Consider the following 19687-nt stretch of genomic DNA (forward strand, 5'->3'; position numbering starts at 1 on the left):
TACAAAATGATTCAACCATGGATTTCATTGTGAATAATGATTTTGTGTAAACTGTGAGTTTTACTAAAAAGTGTTACTAAGCATTTTTAAAAAATACTTCTCAGTTATTAAATATTGGAGTAAACTTTTCAAACAAGGAAACTATTTTCATTGTTATTTGTAAAGTCTCATAGAAGTGATATGCTACGAAACCAAAAACCCAGAAACAGACCTCTGGTTATCTTAAATTCTCATTTTTGGGTGTTTAGAAGAAATAGAGTAATTCTGCATAATATATCCTGGTGGAAGCCAGTATTCAATGGAGAAGAAAAATATTCAGTGAAAATTAAATAATATGGTCCAACAAAACAGCACTAATATAGAGATTTTATTCAACTGTATTGAATTCTTACAGCACATTGTTTGTCACAAAGCTATTGATCCGATTTTGGAGTTGTTTTGCCTGAAGACAGTGACACAAAATTCATGAGAGCTGAAAGCAGTATTGATTAATCATGGCTAACTTGAAGGGTCTTTTTCTCTCTTTGTTTTCAAATTTTTGTTTTACATCTGTGCAAATGAGCTGAAAAAGGAACCAAACCCGAACTCTCCTACTAATTACATCACTCTGTACAAAGTTCAGTGTATGGCAGAACCAGATTTCATCTTTTACCGCTATGAGGTCATGCTGCCTGGAAGAGGCCAGAGGGCAATTCAAACAGATCCAGTGTATAAAGATGATGCTGGCTCTAGGGCTTTTGACTCAAAGCAGGTTTAAAAAATAAAAAGTAAGAAGTGGTAGCTTGAACCATTAATTCTCCCAAAAACTAATCAAGAATGGGTAGCTGGTAAGAATTCAACCCAAGCGCGAAGTCAGTATCTTCCAATTCTTGAGGAAAGAGATATTCATGCACCCATCCTTTGTAATTGCCTAAGGACTGTTGATCTGGCTTGAGTCATCCACCTCAAAATGTTGTTCATTCTATAGTCCTACAATGATGTACATTTCAAAATAAAATGATTATGAACACTGCTCATAAAGGTCTATGGAAATGGTGGTAACGTTACGCTTGCCTTTCTAAAACAATTTAGTTCTTGTTTAGATTACGTGAGAGTAGCAGAGTAAAATAACTGCTATACTGCTGCCACAGTGGAGCATCCATAAATCAGAAGAATCACTTTGAAGGGAAATTTATTGATGTCAGAATGAACAGAAAAGCATTCTTGCAGTGATGATGATCACTATAGTGTCCCTCACACCTTCTTGGGTGTAAGAGGGAGAATCCCTGTTTGTCAATATTCCCTGTTTTCCATCTTTAAAATTGGCACCTTCCCCCAGCCGTTTATACTCCAGATAAATTTTAAGTGCAGAGAAGTAACATTAGCAGCATTTTGGACTGAAACCCTCAAGCACACAAAACAGCACATTCCAGGAGGTAAAGAAAACCCACTTAATAGTCTGCCTTGAAGCATCAGGTTTTCGGAATAAAGAGCAATCAGAAATATGGAGATACAAATGCAGCATAAGGGAGAGGGAATACACACTGTGATGTGACTCAAAAGGAGATTTAAGCTGTTGCTCCTATAAAGACACTGGTTAGGAGCCAGCTGTTCAATACCCACAGTGGGCAGGAAGTGCACCAAGCCAAAGTTAATTCTGCTTTCCATACACAACAGCCCAGCTGCTGGGATAAAGTCTATTCCCTCAAGGAACACAAGGAAAGTGCAGATACACACTCTGCCTTATAAGGGATCCCTTCCTAGTACAGTACTACTGCTGGCCTTGGGCTGGATATCCAAAAAGGTTGGCAAGCTGAATATGACTGAAATATGACTAACACAGCCAAAGAGAGCTCCCGGAAATATCACACTCTGGGCCTGCATTCTTCTTTCTTACTCAATTTAACCTGACTGCTTTCTGACATGGGAAGAAGGGGGTTCTGATTAGGTTCATGCCTTTCTATTGCTTTTGGAAGGAAGGCAATTATTTGCACTATATCGTTTGCCATCCCTCTGAAGAAAGACACTGTGGTCTCTAACTTGGCCTTATGTCTTGAAACCACAAACAGTACCATAATGTAGGCCGTGTCACACTCTTTAATCCAAATTCCTCATCTTCAATACATGGGGCACCAAGTGGGGAAAATTGCCGACAGTGCATACAAGGCTTGGTGATCAAGTGCTGCGCTACCGACCTCTTCAGCTGCAGCAGAGGCAGCCTTCTCCTTCCAGTCTGCAAGTGAAAAGGCCAGGCTTCCACAGATATCCTTTGCTGGTATTCAGCTAGAAGCTGTGGCAATAGGCTTCTTCAGATGCTGGCTCATAAGTTCCCTGGCGCGGGATACCTGGATGTGATCGTAACAGGAATTGCAGACAAGGACTGGATCATAAAGCTGCTGATCAGGAATGGGCAGCTTTAGATGGCAGCAGCCGGCACAAAACACATTCCCACAATTCCTGGGTAAAAAATAACACAAAAATAACAATGATACTAGAGCCAAGGTAGGATGATATATGGAGGATCTTGTTTTCAGTTAACTGAGGAATACAGCTGACAATGTAATCTGGGATCTTTAGATATCCTGCTATGCTGTGTGTTTTTGCAAAACTTTCCTGAAGCCTAAAGAAAAATACTACATAAAGAGGTAAACACTGACAGTTTAGCACATATTAACCCAGCTCTTCATATGTATGAGAACTCTCCCTCCCTCCCTCCCTCTCTCTCCTACCCCCACCTCCTCTCTCTCTATATGCGTCTTATAGATAGGAATAAAATAATACCAATTTTGAGACAGCCTAGGCAGGGCCAATTAGTCTTGATTCAAAATATCTGAATTTTGAGATACACAAAATACTGTGTTTCCCCAAAAATAAGACCCCGTCTTATATTTTGTTGAACCCTTGGCCTTATTTTTGGGGAGATCTTATTATTTTGGGGCACGTTGAGCAAAACGAGGCTCCTCTTGCTGTCTTACCAGCTCTGTCTCCCTAACCCTAACCAGAGGAAATGGCGGGGATTGACTGCACGTGTTTAAATATTTTTGGGGAGGGCTTATTTTCAGGGAGGGCTTATTTTAGCGCATGCACTCAAAAGCCTGAATGGGCTTATTATCAGGGGATATCTTATTTTCAGGGAAACAGGGTAGTACAGCACAGAAGAGTTGTTATAGGCAGTGGTAGGAACTTTCAGCTACAATTTTGTCTGATATATGGAGGAAGAGACATATGCAGGACTTCCAAGGTCCCAGGCAAACCTCACAGATGGGGTCCCCAAATAATCAACGAACTCAGGCCCTGAGCTTCTCAGGCACAGGAGGAAGACAGTGGCTCTGCTTTCACTGTGAGGCCTAGTTTTTCCTTGTCCTGCTTCCAGATAATCCAGTTTGTTAAAGAAGGTGGGCAGTGGTGGCAGATTGAGGTTATAGCTGTCTCAGGAGCAACAGTGGAGGAAAATATTATGGCTCCTACCAGGGCCATAAGATTCTATGTTTGTTGAAGGCATTCACAATGCAAATTTCTGTTCTATAAAACTTCAGTCTATTTACATAATATGGCCCACCAGCAACAGGGCAGACTGAAGCCAATCTGTCAGGATTAAGATTTTTTAAAAAGTTTTTTATTCTCTTTTTGTAGAGAATACTTTTTCCAATTGTTTAATTATCACAAAGCCACTTTTCTTCTGAAAAAGTATTACATGCTGCCAGTTAACATTATTTCCAAAAATAAAGGATATTAAAATCTTAATACTTATACCTCAAGTATACCATCACATGATTGGAAATTGGTAGTTGATAATTATTATTGTTTTGTCAAACTTTGGCTAAAAATAAATATAATGAACTCCTACTTCCCAAGAAGACACTATTCTACTATATTCCATTTATCCTCTATATAGAACTTGTTATTCCCTTTGTATTGCTCTCAATATTTGCCACATATTCTGCAGACATACTTAATAAAATGGGAAAAAAAAGAGATGGGAAAATGAGATGTATCATATTATTACATTACCTGCAATGGTGTCTGCGTTTGGCCAACCAGAACTCACAGTCACAGTTAAAGCAGTGTGATGCCATATGGTCTGGAACCCAACGTGTGACCTGTTTAAAAACACAAAGTGTCATGGATGATTTTGGTTTTGTTTCTTACAAATAGCATATCTGTAAGGGAGGAAGCTACATAGCACACACACGTTAAGCTTTACTTTCAAAACAACTGTCTGAAGAATAATTCAAAAGGTGAAAAAAGGTAAAAAAAAAAACCTTAAAAAACAAAACATAGAATAGAATGTTATTGGCCAAGTGTGATTGGACACAGAAGGAATTTGTCTTGGTGCATATTGGTTGTTTCATTAGAAAGAGTAATGTTTATTAAAAAGTTAAAAGAATGTCAGAGGAAAAAAAGAAGATCCTTGAGAGTAGACAACAAAAGAGAAATTATCTGTTTGAGAATGTTTTTTTTTTACTAAGGGGAATCAGATACAAAATATATCTTTATACCTCAATAGGAGAGAGCAGAATAGGGAAATATAGGGGAGGAAGCAGCAATGGGAATGGTTTCATCTTACATCATACCAAGTTAAAATACATAAATGTATCTCAAAGCAAACTAGTAAATAAAGAAATGTAACATGCCTCAGTTTCCCTTTTATCAACAGGCTCCCAGCTTGCTTCAGATAGACAGTCTTCACTATGATCAGAGTAAAAATCCTCATTTTCACTGCCATCTGACTCCTTGAGGCAAGTCTGCAAGGAAGACCATGAAAGCCATCAGATTATCTATATCACACATGATTACATCCTTCAAAGTTTCAGCCTTCCTCCAAATGAACTGAAAATAACCACAAGATCATAGATAATAGCTTTCTAGAACTTCAGGCGTTATTCCAACTAGCTCAATATCATCTGCTGTGATTTCAGGTTCTACCATAATTGATCTTTTAACAGATGTGCAAAAAAACTGGCTCTTCTCTGTTTCGTGTGCTATTTGATAATGTCCATGCTATTATTATATTCAACACAGCAGAAATGTGGGAGATAGCATGGAATGGTAGAATGGAATGTGTGCGGCATATTTATGTCCAGAGAGGAAACATGTATCTTCATTAGTATGTTCACACATTTGTAGGTACAGAGTGCCTACAAACATGTTGATGGTAGCAGGATCTGTTCATTTTATCTAACTATATACATGCCTTCTTGGGGAAAAGTTAAGGAAACCATTAAAAAAGCTCCACCGGTGTCACTTACAAAGTCATCTTCATAGTCCATCTGTGGTTCAGCTGGAGTTGGATAGCAATGACGGATGTCTAATCTATGTTGAAGTTCCCGCACCTGCCTACGCAACTGCTCAACCTCCTGCTTATAGGTAGCTTCAATCTGCCGTAACCTATGCTGGATTACATCTGTGGGAAAGGGAAGTCCATCATCATCTAGATAGAGGGGAGGCACTGGAGAAGGGCTGTTTGGTGGCATGTGTTTGGAGCCAGGTGCCTGCTTCAAATGGCAAGGGAGCCACAGTTTGCTGGACCTCCCCACAAGGCCTGTGCAGTGTGTGCCAGAATGGATGGAGCAGCCAGGAGGCTTTGCACTTTCTTTCAAAGGCCATTGGCCACTGAGGCACAGTCCAGAGGTCCAGAAGTGTCTACTGTTCAGTCTCTTGTTACAACAGCCATAGGACAGGAGTCGTCGGGGACCCATATCACCCCCGGGAAGTGATGTCCCCATCCCTTGAAAACTGTCCCAGTTTGCTGCTAGAAGAGAGAATTCGCTCATCTGGCTTTGAGAAACTCCTTTTCGCCACAACTCTGTCTGAATTTTCCCTGTATGGTTGCCCTCCTCTCCGTGCTTGACGTTGCCAATTTTCCCATCCAATTCTTCTTTTTGACAACCTGGAGCACTGTGTCTTGGAACAGTCAGAGCTGGCTGACCTGAACTGGGATGACCTGCTGAAGTCTGGCTGGCGGAGGATTCTGGATGAGAAGTTTGAACAAGATCCCAAGTGCCATTGGATATCAGGCCAGTGTCTTTGACATGATTGCAGGATAATTTTTCAAACACTTGTGTTTGTCCAGAATTTGGAGTTGGGACTGGGTCTTCTGTTGCTTCTGAATCCGCTCTACTTACTGCTTCTACCTCAGAAGGCACAGCACTTAACTGCTGAGACACTTCATGTTTCTGTGGTCTTTGTGGTCGACTGATTCTGTGACTGTCAGAGGTGGCGCTGCCAGCGCTATACAGGGGATAGAATTCCTGCTGGTATTGAGGTACTTGAAGCAACTCATCTTCTCTGGTTTCTTTGCTTGTCACTGTCTCTTCAGCACTGGGATGTCTGGATTCCAAACCCACCCTGACATCTTGACAATGGTTGTTCAGATTTGGATCACTTGATGTGCGGGTCAGCAGACTGCTAGGATCACATGCTGAGAGAAGATCATCCATGGATCTTGTCTTTGGTAATCTGAAACAACAAAAGTCAATTCAGACAACAGGGATAATGCATATTTTGCCTAGAGATACACTTACAAGAAGCTGCCCACTGCAGAGCCTTAGAGGAAAATACATGCATGCACGTATGTTTTCTCCCCCCATCTCTCCCCAACATGCTTGCATGCACACACACACACACACACACACACACACACACACACACACACACACAGAGACCTTTTATAATTCAAAGGTTTTCAATTATTTTCTAGTATTATAGTAAGTAGTCAGAAGGAACGAAGGAAAAACTCTAGTCAGGACTGCAAATGCAAAACAGTTCCTTATGGTATTTTCCCTGGATATAGTTAGGACAGATCCTTGATTTTTTTTCCTAAACCACTTTAAAGACTCATAAATAATCACCAAGTAAATGGGAAGCATTATTTCCTAATCTATAAAATTAAAAAGGTCACATCAAACTACCCTTTTAAAGCAGTGAAAATTTTCAGACAATACAGATAAGTAAAATGATTAGCACAACCCTAAATCCAACCCTCTAGAATCTTCTATATAAACTACACTGTAATTGATCAGGATAAGTAAGGCCCTTATAAATAAGAGGCCATTACAGAGGTATCCAAAGTAGTGTTAGAAATCCTGAATTGCACAATTCATAGAACAATTTTTCTCCTACCTGTCAAGCGACCGACTGCTGAACTCTTGAGTCTGAGATCCAGAAGGCAAGTAAAGATCCATGCCTTCTTCTCCTAAAGGACATGGAGATGAAGTTGGAAGATATACAGCTGTCCAGAGATGCAATGCACGTACATGGCACACTGGATGCAGCACCTTGACATCAAAGATGGAGGAAAGAAGATTCAGGAAGAGGAGGAGAAAACCAGCATAAGCCAAGAGTCTGGTAGCTCGTGAAGGTGAACCTCTAACTAATAATTGATAATGAGTTACAATTCCAGTTGTCCTATCTAACTGAAAGATACAGAGGAACCACTGGACCTTCTTCCTCCTTCCATTTTCAAAGAAACAGAGGGGAAAAACAAAGGCTTCACAAAGCCCAGCCTGCCAGAAAGAGGCAGAACTCAAAGTGAAGTGGTGCCCACAGTAAGGACTGTTACAAAACTTTTAATCCTGCATGAGGGAGAAGCAAGCTATATTTGGGCTTCTGTCCCCCATTGCATGAAAATTTTTCTCTCCTGCCAACCTGGCACAAATGGGAATTTTACTTACTTGCTCATTAGCAGGCATGTAGAGCAGATTGTGGAAATTTTTGTTACCAGCTCTCAAAAGGGACCAAACTGAGCAGGTGCGTTTGGCAATGTTGTGCAGCTCACGTTCACAGGGGCTGTTTCCAAGGAAGGTCCCATAAAGGCAGGAATATGTGTGTTGGACTAACTTTACCTGCAAGTAAAGGAGAAATTTAGGGATTTGAGAGAATTTTCACAAGAGCCCATGGTGGAGTCAGCTTATTGATATAGTACTGCTTTAACAACAATGTAGTGCATTATGTCAAACCTTTGCAATGGGTAAGCAGAAGTTCAATAATAATAATAATAATAATAATAATAATAATAATAATAATAATAATAATAACAACAACAACAACAACAACAACAACAACAACAACAACAATTTGGATTTGATTAAATGTTCCCAAAGTCAAGATCATAAGTTTTGCTCTTAGCTTAGTTAGACACAAAAAGCTTTTTTAAAAAAAAAAAATGATACACTATTTTTTCTGGTTTCTTTTACTCTTCACATAGTGGGATTAAATAGACTGTATCCACTAACTAACAGGTGAAAATCAGGATAGTACAACATGTTACCTGCCTTGCTAGATATGAAATGTATGCATTTTGATAAACAACTCTTTCTCATTACTAGAGAAATAAAGCACACTATGTTAGCATACAGATTACAGCACAGCATTTTAGTAGCACTTTCAGAAAAATCTATTTTGTATAATAATTCAGTGAAAGAGAAATGAATGCTTTTTTCAAAGGCTTCACAATTTATCTATACCACAGAGATTTATTGTAGTAATTCAACTAGCGTGGACAATCGAAAGGAAAAATGACTCCATAAGAACCATAATCACTTTTGCTTTAGAAACATCAAACTGTCATTGAACACTGATCTATCTTGGTATTGAAATGTATATCCTCTAACACTTGCCCTTACCAAGAAAGCTTCATTAAATTCAAAAAGACAGGGAAACTGCTTGAGCAGCTGGTGAACAGAATCCAGCCACTGTAAAAACACTGGACACTGTTCGTTCTGATCTTCTGCCTTTTCCTGGTGTCCACATCGATCCCCAAATTTATGGCCAAAATCCAGCCAATCTGATTCAACCAGCACCTGGAAACCCTGGCAATGAAAGGAGATAATTTCAGTAATATAGATTTTCTGAGTAGGCTGCAATAGAAAATGTTAATTCCATAGCTGCCGACATTATTCACCTGTTCTCAAATCATTTGTGCATGTATCATAGCATCTTTAGTTCTTCTTCCTTATTTTCCTGTCCTTGCTTTCATGATATTGTCATCTACAGTAGTGGCCAAAATTGTGGAAACCTTTTGGGGAAAGTGTATTTTTGAGGTTTGATGGCTAATAACACCACTTTTTTTTTGGAGTTTCAAGGTAATCATACTCCACTGCTGGAATGGCCTGGGAATAGCCGAGACGTTAACCCAATTGAAAATCTATGGAGCTGACTAAAGAAACTTGTTAGTCAGAAGCAACCCAGCAATAAACCCAATGAATAGAAGCAATCCTTCAATTTTGGTTTCACATTATAACAGCTGCAGAACTAAACGACTTGGTTCATTCCATGGGAAGACATTGAAAGGCTGTAATTCATGTTAAAGGTTACCCAACTAAGTATTAACTGATGTGACAATTTTTGTATATCTCGTTTTTTCTACGTGTTTCATTTTTTCTTCTTTAAATTGTAACTGCTATTCTAATAGCAAATCCTTCATAAAACTTATTGCTTAAATTCGTGATTAAATTATCTTTCCATTGATATATAATTTTATGGTACTACTCCAAAAATAAGTGGTGTTATTAGCTAGTTTTTAAAAATACACTTTTCCCAAAAGGTTTCCACAATTTTGGCCACTACTGTATAGTGTTTTATTCCTCCAGTTCATCAACTAGGCTTCAGTAGGGGAGCTTCTGCCCAGCTTTGGCTACTGCATAGCTGCCCCCCTTTTTGGAACAAGATATTTTAATGATAGTAACCTCAACATCTTGCCCTCACCTCCTTGAAATTAAACCAGTACAGTGACAGTACTAGTTCGGTGACAGTACAGTACAGTCTATTTGGGACTCCCTTTGAAAATTCAACAAAAACTGCAGTTACTTGAGGCTGCTTAGTTTCTGGTAAGTAAAAGCCAATGCAGTAATATCAATTATGTTTTGTGGGTATTGTATTGACTTACCATTAGGGTTTTGAGTACAATTCAAATGCTGGTGTTAATTTATAAAGTTTTATAATAGGCGTGGCTATCTGTAACCTTGGAGACTATTTTCTCTGTACTGAATCATAAGGGTTGCTTCAGCTCTCCTCCCACAAAGAGCAGAGAGGAATAGGAGATAACTCTCCTGCCTGAACAGCTCACCCTTGCACCATAGCATACTCTGAAAGTTGTAATAACATCTAAATGACACTGGGTGCATCATGAGTTATGACATACTGTAGGTATATTCTTTTATCATGTGGCATGTAATAGTATTTGCCTCTTCCCTGGCTACTTTGCCCCACCATTGGAGATGTCCAAGTCTTGGAGGCCAGAATGTTTTCCAGACTGTCCATTTTCAAGAATGGACACTTTCCCTTATCTTCCTTTTGTCAATTTAATATCAAGCCACAGGGGGATCTTTTTTTGTCAAGAACTAGAATTTCTTACCAGAAAACTGTCAGGGGATGCATGCTAATGATAGGTGAGTTACATACCAACTGTAAGAGATCAAGCCAAAATATGGCAAGACTTCTCTTTTCAATCCACTTTTCTTACTCCAAATAAGTAAACTAAAAGATCTATTAAATACAGCATTTTCTTTCCATGGTAGCATCTAACCAGATGTCAATGGGAGGCATATAAGAAGGAGCATAAAGACAATGCTAGTGCTCCAATTTATATTTCCCAGCAGCTGATATCAAAAAACATGATTTCCATTATCAGCTATCATCAAAGGTTAATCATGGCTAGGTTTTCTAGGACATAACTGTTATCTTTACTATGAACAGAACATATGCTGATCTAATCTACTGAATTCTAAATTACTTTGGAATCTGGTATCATTTCCTATTGCATTTGCTAATTGATTCCTTGCAGAAACTTTTAAAATATAAATAACAAAACCATGTGTGTAAATTTATCCTCGTATGGCATGTATTATTAGTCTTGACTGATTAAATCCTGAAATAAAAACACAGGCTTATCCCAAACCAAAGAAAAAATAAGACAAATGTCTATTGTCTCCAACTGCAGATCACTCAGACAAAAAGATGGGGAAAAAATGCTTTGCTTTAGGCAATTCTGTACAGCATCTCCCATGTAAGTTAAAATTCTCCTAAAACAGCGGTTCTCAACCTGGGGGTCGCGACCCCTTTGGGGGTCGAACGGCTATTTCACCGCCCCCCGCCATGCCTTCACTCACCCTCACCCTCTGCCTCTGTTGGATCGCCGGTCGCTTACCCCGCCCACCCCCAATCTATTGCTGCCTCCTGAGTCCCAGCTGATAGCTAGAGGGAAAAAAACTGTTTAAATTCTTGCTGCGGGGCTTCAAAGGGCTGCCCTACAGCTGAACAGTGTTAAAAGAAAACAAATGAGTAGACCGGTGCCTGCAAAAATAGAAAAAAACAGCCCCTTTCAGCTTCAGCATAGGTTAATTACCATAAGTTGATTTGATCAGCCTCTTGACTCTCAGCTGATTTGCTCTCAGCTGTTTTGCGGGGGGCTCTGTTGCTAGCTAGCTGCAAAGAGGTAAATTACTGGAGCAGATTTCCCCCCCCCCAGCTATGCTGAAAAAGCGAAACTGAAAGTAAAGCAGGGTCTTTGCTGCAATGTGACAAAATGAGGCAAGAGAGATTTCTTTTTCTTTTTCCTCACCAAAAAAGGTAGGTGCAAAACTGCAAACAATGGGAAATTTAGGGCAAAAGAGGTGGTTCAAGATTTTAAAACAAAAGAAAAAAAGCTCTATTTAACTAGGGAATTGTAATAATTGAGATACTATTAATTGTATATTGTGTTGAAAGCAGAAATGGTTAAGTTGTGGTTTGGAGGAATATATGGGGGAAATTATTTGGTTTATTATTATTGGTAAATATAATTAATTGATTTGTAAAAAATTGGATTGCATGGAAATAATTGGAATATTCATGTTCATATTGATTAATATACAAAAAAGATAGTTATATAACTAATTGATTTATATTAAAATGTTGAATTTGTATTAAACAACTGTATTACATAATTACATAATTAACCAATGTGAGGATGGGTATAAAAATAGATGACAATGTGAAGGGGTATAATATAGAATAGAAGGGAAAAACTGAATTTGATTAAGATTAGAGATGAGGATGAGGGGTAATACTGGTTTTTTAAAAAAATAGATGAGGAATAAATATGGCAAAAAGGAAATATAGAAATTGTAAATTTAATTGAAATGACTAAACACTGTTTAAATTTGTGAACCGGCCAAATACTCTGTTCAAAGAAAATACATTGTATGTTTGTATGTGTATTTCTAATTATTGCTATTTATTCATATTTGTTCTCTTTTATTCTTTAAAGTTTAACAATTCATTCTTTATCTTAATATCTTTATATTTGTTTGGGGTTGGTTTTCTTCCCTTTCATCTTTTTTATTGTACAGCAATCTTTCTCCTCAAACCTACCACCTCTTTTTTTTCCTTCTTACTTTCTCTTCCCCCCCTCTTCTTCTCCTCCCTACTTCCTCTTCCTTTCTCCTTCTCCTCCTCTCTTCCTCCCTCTCTTACCCTCACTCCTACTCTAATTTCCCTTCCCTTCCTTCATCCCTCTCTATTGCTGTATCCTTTTATGCATATGGACTACTCAGAGGGCTGAAAAAGTTATTTTTGACTGGTCCTCGCACTTTTGACCAGTCCTTGAACTTACGACTGTCCTCACATTTTACGTTTTTGCCCTATCTTGTCACCATGGTGAAGAGAAGCAGTTGTGAAATGAGTGACATGGTTGTTAAGAATGCTACAATGGGCATAAATGATGACCAGTCATAAGTGCGAAGACCGGTCAAAAGTGCGAGGACCTGTCAGAAACCACTTTTTTCAGCCCTCTGGGTAGTCCTTTTGTGCACATGGACTACTCAGAGGGCTGAAAAAGTTATTTTTGATTGGTCCTCGCACTTTTGACCAGTCCTCGAATTGACAACTGTCCTCACATTTTACGTTTTTTGCCCTATCTTATCACCATGGTGAAGAGAAGCAGTTGTGAAATGAGTGACATGGTTGTTAAAAATGCTACAATAGGCATAAATGAAGACCGGTCAAAAGTGCGAAGACCGGTCAAAAGTGCGAGGACCTGTCAGAAATCACTTTTTTCAGCCCTCTGGGTAGTCCTTTTGTGCACATGGACTACTCAGAGGGCTGAAAAAGTTATTTTTGATTGGTCCTCGCACTTTTGACCAGTCCTCGAATTTACGACCGTCCTCACATTTTACGTTTTTTGCCCTAGAAGCAGCAGTTGTGAAATGAGTGACATGGTTGTTAAGAATGCTGCACGGGCATAAATGTGAGGATGGTCATAAGTGTGAGGACCAGTCAAAAGTGCGAGGACCTGTCAGAAATGATTTTTTTTCAGCCCTCTGAGTAGTCCCTATACACATAGCCATGGCCACCCGGTCACATGACCAGCTAGCCACGCCTATCCAGTCACATGACATCCAAGCCATGTCCACAAAATAAGCCATGCCCACAGAATCGATAGTAAAAATTTTTAGAACCCACCCCTGGTTGGGGGTCATCACAACATGAGGAACTGTATTAAAGGGTCGCGGCATTATGAAGGTTGAGAACCACTGTCCTAAAAGCTACTTCTGAGCTGCTAAGACAACTGAAGCCGAATACCTCCATAGTTCTATAATAGGGATCCAGAAGAATCTTTGCCAAGGCAACAATCTGAGGGGTTCTGTCCCAACCATCAGAGCAGTGAACCAACACAGGGCGTCCTTCTCGGTCAACAGCATTTGAGACCAGCACAGCTGCCTTCAGCATGATGGAAAGATGCTGTAGCCACTTGGTGCTCTCTAGTGCTGACAGCCAGCTGAAAGGAAATGCATAAAGATAATGGCCAACATAAATACTTTTTTTAAGTGCTGGAAACAAGAAACCCAAATCCAGCTTGTGCCAAATAGAAAGTTTTCACTGAGAAAAGGGATGTGCAAAATGCACAAAATGCAAAGTCAAAATCAAAAACTTGTTTCAGCTCAAATGGGTTAGTTTATCGATTCTGGAATGTTCCAAGTTTAAAACAGCTTTACTTCAAATTCAAAAGAGTTTCTAAACTATTGAAACATTTAAAACATGTTGCTAACTGTACATTGATGGTGTGTACATAAAAATATTTTTGTTTGACTGTGTTGAACCTGCCCTTAATCAATTTAACTTAGCGACCTAGTGCTGTGAAGGACCAAAGGAAAAAAAGAGTCCCCTGTAGCCAAACTTTCCATATTATTTGCAGTTATACAAATATCTTTGATAATTTTTCTCTACCAGAATAATTATGTATCCCCACATATAAACCTAATGAAAAACAAGTGAATTATACAACAACAAAGAGATCACTCTGCACAGGATAAATCTTCAGAGCATTCCTCTTTTCTTTCAGTTCTGGCAGAAAGAAAATCTGTGTTTTATAGTCCCACAGATAATGGAATTCCATAAAGAACATAGCTGTTTGACAAATACTACTTGGAACTTACTTGCTAGGATCTGGCATCTGACTGCATACTGCCCTCAGGTACTGGAAGCTATTACGGATGGAATGAATGTTAGCCATACCCATGAACACCACTTCACAGTTAGGGTAATATTCTGAAAAATGTCAAATAGAAGGAGAAAATTAGTTGGAAGTTAAATAAGCCTATCTAATACATAAAATATCTTCAACTGTAATCCTCTTTAATGGGAATAGTTCACATTGACCTATCCATAAGGAATCACCCTATGATTATGATATGTATATTGGAAAAGTACCTTATGATTTTAATTCCATACAGACTCAATAACTTTATTATTTCAAGTGAGTTGTAGTTTCCAATACATCCTGTGGATTTTTATAATTTAATGGCTCCACTGTAGTCAAACAAGCCTCCTAAAAACTCATTATAAACTCAAGAAGTTGGGATGGAAGTAAAAATAGAACCTTGATGGGGAAGGTGCTCAAAAATAGCTTCACTTGCTTATGCACCCTTTATAAGTAGGATGCAACAGTGAATAGGTGGCCTAAGAAAGCCAGAAAATCATGCTTGTACCTTCACATTCACAGCCTCCTCCTTTGGCTCTGTTGGCAACCGCTGCAGTGTAGGACCGAGCATCCAAAATCAGCAGTTTCTGAGGTGTTGCTGAATTCTCTACACTTGAACATGCAGTCAATGATGAATCTGCAAAAGGTCAAATAGGAATTTCTCATGTCTTAAACAGACATACAGTTTGATCAACAATACAGAATTCAGAATGCTGAGATCAGCTGAGGTCACAAAAGCTGGTTACAAGAGACATTGCCATCCATCCAAAAAGTACAATCTTTCATAATATGCTCTTTTGGAGTTTCACTGGCTCACTGAAAAAAAAAAAAGGTTTCTGTCAAAAAAAAAAAAAAAAAATTTTCCAAAAAAGCAAGAACAATGTTCAGCTTCTTAAACACTACGTTCTAATACCATGGGGATTAATTATATTGAATGCACTATAAAAGAGTGGTTGTGGTTCCACGTTTTTAATTTCTACTTTTATTTTTTTTACTATTGATGGTTTTTATATTGTTTTATACTATTTTATTGTTTGTAAGCCATCCAGAGTTCTTTTTAAGATAGGCATATATATATAAAACACACACACACACACACACATATATAAATCATATATATATATATATATATATATATATATATATATATATGTGTGTGTGTGTGTGTGTGTGTGTGTGTGTGTGTGTGTGTGTGTGTGTGTGTGTATAGTTAATATTTCGGGTTTCTTCCCGTGTAATTGTGGATATATCCCTAAAAGGATATAAAACTTACATAAACATACATATATATATATATATATATATATATATATATATATATATATATATGTAGGTCTTTGGTTATTCGGGTCTTCTCATTCGTCACCTTCAGGCTGGTGTTCTCGGCTTTGTGCTTCCAGGAGCAATGTGAGATCTCAGCTGTCTCTTCCTTTTAACTGCTAGTGGGGGTGTGAGCTGATTGGGTGGGGACTTGGCTGTGTGAAAATATATATATATTTTCTGAAGTTTTCGCGGGTGTTTGTATGTAGGTCTTTGGTTATTCGGGTCTTCTCCCACGTAAAATTGGAAGTGTCTTGGCGACGTTTCGACGAAGTCTCATTCGTCATCTTCAGGCTGGTGTTCTCGGCTTCGTGCTTCCAGGAGCAATGTGAGATCGCAGCTGTCTCTTCCTTTTAACTGCTAGTGGAACTGCTAAGGAAGAGACAGCTGCGATCTCACATTGCTCCTGGAAGCACGAAGTCGAGAACACCAGCCTGAAGATGACGAATGAGACTTCGTCGAAACGTCGCCAAGACACTTCCAATTTTACGTGGGAGAAGACCCGAATAACCAAAGACCTACATACAAACACCCGCGAAAACCTGAGAAAACATATATATATATATATATATATATATATATATATATATATATATATATATATATATATATATATATATATATATGTTTTAAAGAAAGATACATCAACGGCGTAATTTTATCCAGATTGGTAGGCATTACAAATGAGATTATATTCAGTATTGCCATGAAAAATTCATCAAATTCTGTCGAAGGTTAGGTAGCATTTGTGCAGCAATGGAAATCAGAATGGAAATAGAATTGGCTTACTTACCAAATCCTGCATCGCAGGCCTCATTTCCATCACTAAGCCCAGACGGTGGGGTCCCCCCAGCCAGCCTCTGTCCAGGATTCAAGGCACAGGCTTTGGCAATGGAAGTTACCAGATATTCATCATCTGCATTGCGCCAGCCCCACCAACTAATCTCAGGTTGACTGCAGCGTGCAATCACTGCCCCATTGCGCAAATGTCTAAAAAAGAATGAGTCCTATTAGTCCTAAAATGCCCTGGAAACAGTGAAGGACCGGCCCAGGTGTGCTCTGCCAGCGAAAAAGGAGCTCAGGAGGGCCACATGTTGCAGGAGGCCATTGCAGCTGAAAACCGAGCCTGGGAGGGATGCCCCGACATGAGTGACGTCAAGCTGGCCATGCCCACCCCAGCCATACTCAGCCAGCCCCCAAGGTCAAACACAACCCTGATGTGGCCCTCAATAAAATCGAGTTTGACACCCCTGATTTAATGGAATAGTGTTAATAATGGAATCTTAAAGAAGAGCTTGGCTACACAGTTAAACAAAAATTAGAAGAAAGAATACTTTATCACTAGGGTATTAGAAAAAATACCCTACTGATAAGATTTCAGTTGACACATAAGTCTTTGCACGGCCTTCTTACAAGACATGAGTTTTGTACCTATAAACAACCACTGGAATCCTCTTCCAAGATCTAAAAGAAGCTACATTCTCCAGTTCCTTGTCAGTGATCCAAACAGGAACCAAAAGTTTCTGTGGGTAGCTGGTACATAACCTAAGGAGGAAAATTCAAACTGATGATCAGAAATTGATTATGGGGCAGGGGGCAAGAATAAAAAACCAAGATCAAATTCCAAATCTTTAACTTGCCAGATCATATGAATTAACTAATTAATATTTTTGGTATTTTCAAGTTTTCTTTAGTTTACATAAATAGGTAAGATGACAGATGATCTTAGTTTATCTATAATAGTGTTTCTCAACCCTGGCAATTTTAAGATGTGTGGACTTCAACTCTTAGAATTCCCCAGTCAGCCATGTTCAAGACTGATCTATAATCATACAAAAGCTGCAATTATGATTCTGTACTAATAGTCATATAAACTGATGTTCTTTTGGATGAACATGAAACATCAAAAGTACTAACAGATTACTTATACCAGATTCATACTATTGGTGATATTATGGCTGAAAACTGTTAGAATCCCCATAAATATAATAATAAGAGCAATATCAATTTTAATTTGACTCAAGGCACTAAGGATAGAATGACAAGCAACAATAGATATGGGTCTCCTTTCAGACATGCAATGTGATGAGGGCATAGGAATATAAAAAGAAGTTCTTGGGATACGTTTGTGAGATACAAGTGAGAAAAGGCCACTGTAATAACACATAAAATAACAATAAATGCTATTTTATTATCACAAGATAGATATTTTAATATTACATTAACTTGAACTGCTTTACATGTTGTCTAGCTATAAGATTATACCGTTACATCCTAGCATTTACAAGACAAAGGATATAATGCTGTTGATACCACCACCACCACCCCTTTACAGTTATCTGGTAAATTTAAAGGCTCACTTGTAGTTGTTATTGATGTCAGAAACCCTCCACACATTCTGCAAGTCAAAGCCCATTCGAGCTAATTCCATTTCAAACCGATATTTCACATGGTCTCCTGCAAAACGAACAGTAATTAACATCAACAACAATCAATTTTGTCAGAAATTATGACAAAATAACTCAACAGATCTCTGTATTACAATATCCAACTAGGAATTGATAGAATTGGTTGCATAACTAACCCTGGACAGTGGCTTTCAAGAGGCTTGGATCTATAGCTGTAGATGCAATGTAACTCATAACAACTTACCTGGGCGGCAAAGGTGGGCATGCTGGTCTTCCTCATCAGTACAAACTCCTAAGCACCAGGCATGATAAGCAAATGCAAATAGGTCTTCTAGTTTGGTGGGGCGTGCAATGGCTCGGCTCAGCCTTTTCAACCATTCCTGGCATTGCTTAAACGTAGAGAAATGGCACCTACAGAAACAGAAGTACACATACATTCAGTGCCTAGGAAAGATGGTCTGACAAGGGAATTTCAGGTAAACTCCTGAGGGGAAAGGGAAGGGAAAACAACCTATTGAAAAATAAAAATGCTAGGGACTCCCTGACACAAAGAGCTGCAGTGCTACTGAAATCACTTAAGAAACTTAGCAATGATAGCTAACAAAAAAAAAAATTTTTTTTTACAATAGAGGATCTATTAATTGCCATCAACTATGGCAGAAACTGAGCCTTTGCTTATGTATATTTTCCAAGACTCTTAGCTGTCCACTGCTGGAAAGCAAACAGATTAAAGAATTTTACTTTTTTTTTTTTTTAATTTGATTTATATGCCGCCCTTCTCCGAAGACTCAGGGCGGCTTACAATGTGCTCAGCAATAGCCTTCATCCTTTTGTATATTTATACAAAGTCAGCTTATTGCCCCCACAAACTGGGTCCTCATTTCACCTATCTTAGAAAGGATGGAAGGCTGAGTCAACCTTGAGCCTTGGCGAGATTTGAACCCTGCAGTAATTGCAGGCAGCTGGTCTTAAGCAGCTTAATAACAGGGTGCCTTAAACCCTTGTACTACCAAGGCTCCTTTACTTCATGTTGGCAGCTTCTATGTTTAGAGTGACAGGAACCTGGCAGTATCATGGTTCAGAGCAAAAGTCGTAGTATCCCAGTTTGTTGCTGGATTACATTTTCCACCAATAACTATGCTGGCATATGTTGTCAGAAGCTGGAAATCAAAAACATCTGCAGGCCGCATGTTATCCACCTCTAGTTTGAGCGAATCACATTTGCTGAGTCTCACCAAACTTTAGGAGTAAGATGTTATTAGACATCCCCTACCTGACTACTTTGGAATCTTTGCAGACAATATGGAGCTGGAACATATCCCGACTCTCTACGCTTTCCATCATTCTCAAAGGCACCTAAAAACAAAGGCAAAGGATGGATGAACAGGTATGTAGACAGTCAACTAGACAATAAGCTAACCTAATATCTTATCAGGTATTCTAATGGTATTATGGAAACAGTAACATTAGTTGTAAGTTATAGTAGGAGCAGGAATAAACTCAATTTGGCATGTAGCAGATT

General features: G+C 38.8%; 1 protein-coding gene across 2 annotated transcripts in view; it reads right to left on the reverse strand.

The window, feature by feature from the left end:
- Positions 1–410: 410 nt before the first annotated feature.
- MTMR4 (myotubularin related protein 4) overlaps positions 411–19687 on the reverse strand; it is a 55470-nt gene continuing 36193 nt past the window's right edge. For both annotated transcript variants that reach the window (XM_070932119.1, XM_070932120.1), the window contains 15 exons: positions 19439–19521; positions 18410–18576; positions 18118–18214; positions 17189–17302; positions 16551–16747; positions 14946–15074; positions 14394–14505; positions 13540–13735; positions 8604–8789; positions 7653–7823; positions 7102–7256; positions 5229–6438; positions 4614–4724; positions 3991–4079; positions 411–2436 (listed from right to left, as the gene is read on the reverse strand). In XM_070932119.1, coding sequence (XP_070788220.1) covers positions 2259–2436; positions 3991–4079; positions 4614–4724; positions 5229–6438; positions 7102–7256; positions 7653–7823; positions 8604–8789; positions 13540–13735; positions 14394–14505; positions 14946–15074; positions 16551–16747; positions 17189–17302; positions 18118–18214; positions 18410–18576; positions 19439–19521 — 3195 coding nt within the window. In that variant the 3' untranslated portion in view covers positions 411–2258. The remainder of the gene's footprint in view (positions 2437–3990; positions 4080–4613; positions 4725–5228; positions 6439–7101; positions 7257–7652; positions 7824–8603; positions 8790–13539; positions 13736–14393; positions 14506–14945; positions 15075–16550; positions 16748–17188; positions 17303–18117; positions 18215–18409; positions 18577–19438; positions 19522–19687) is intronic.

The sequence above is a fragment of the Pituophis catenifer genome, unplaced genomic scaffold (assembly GCF_029215685.1).
Source record: "Pituophis catenifer annectens isolate HBS135680 unplaced genomic scaffold, rPitCat1.0.hap2 SCAF_1, whole genome shotgun sequence".
NCBI classification, from domain to species: domain Eukaryota; kingdom Metazoa; phylum Chordata; class Lepidosauria; order Squamata; family Colubridae; genus Pituophis; species Pituophis catenifer.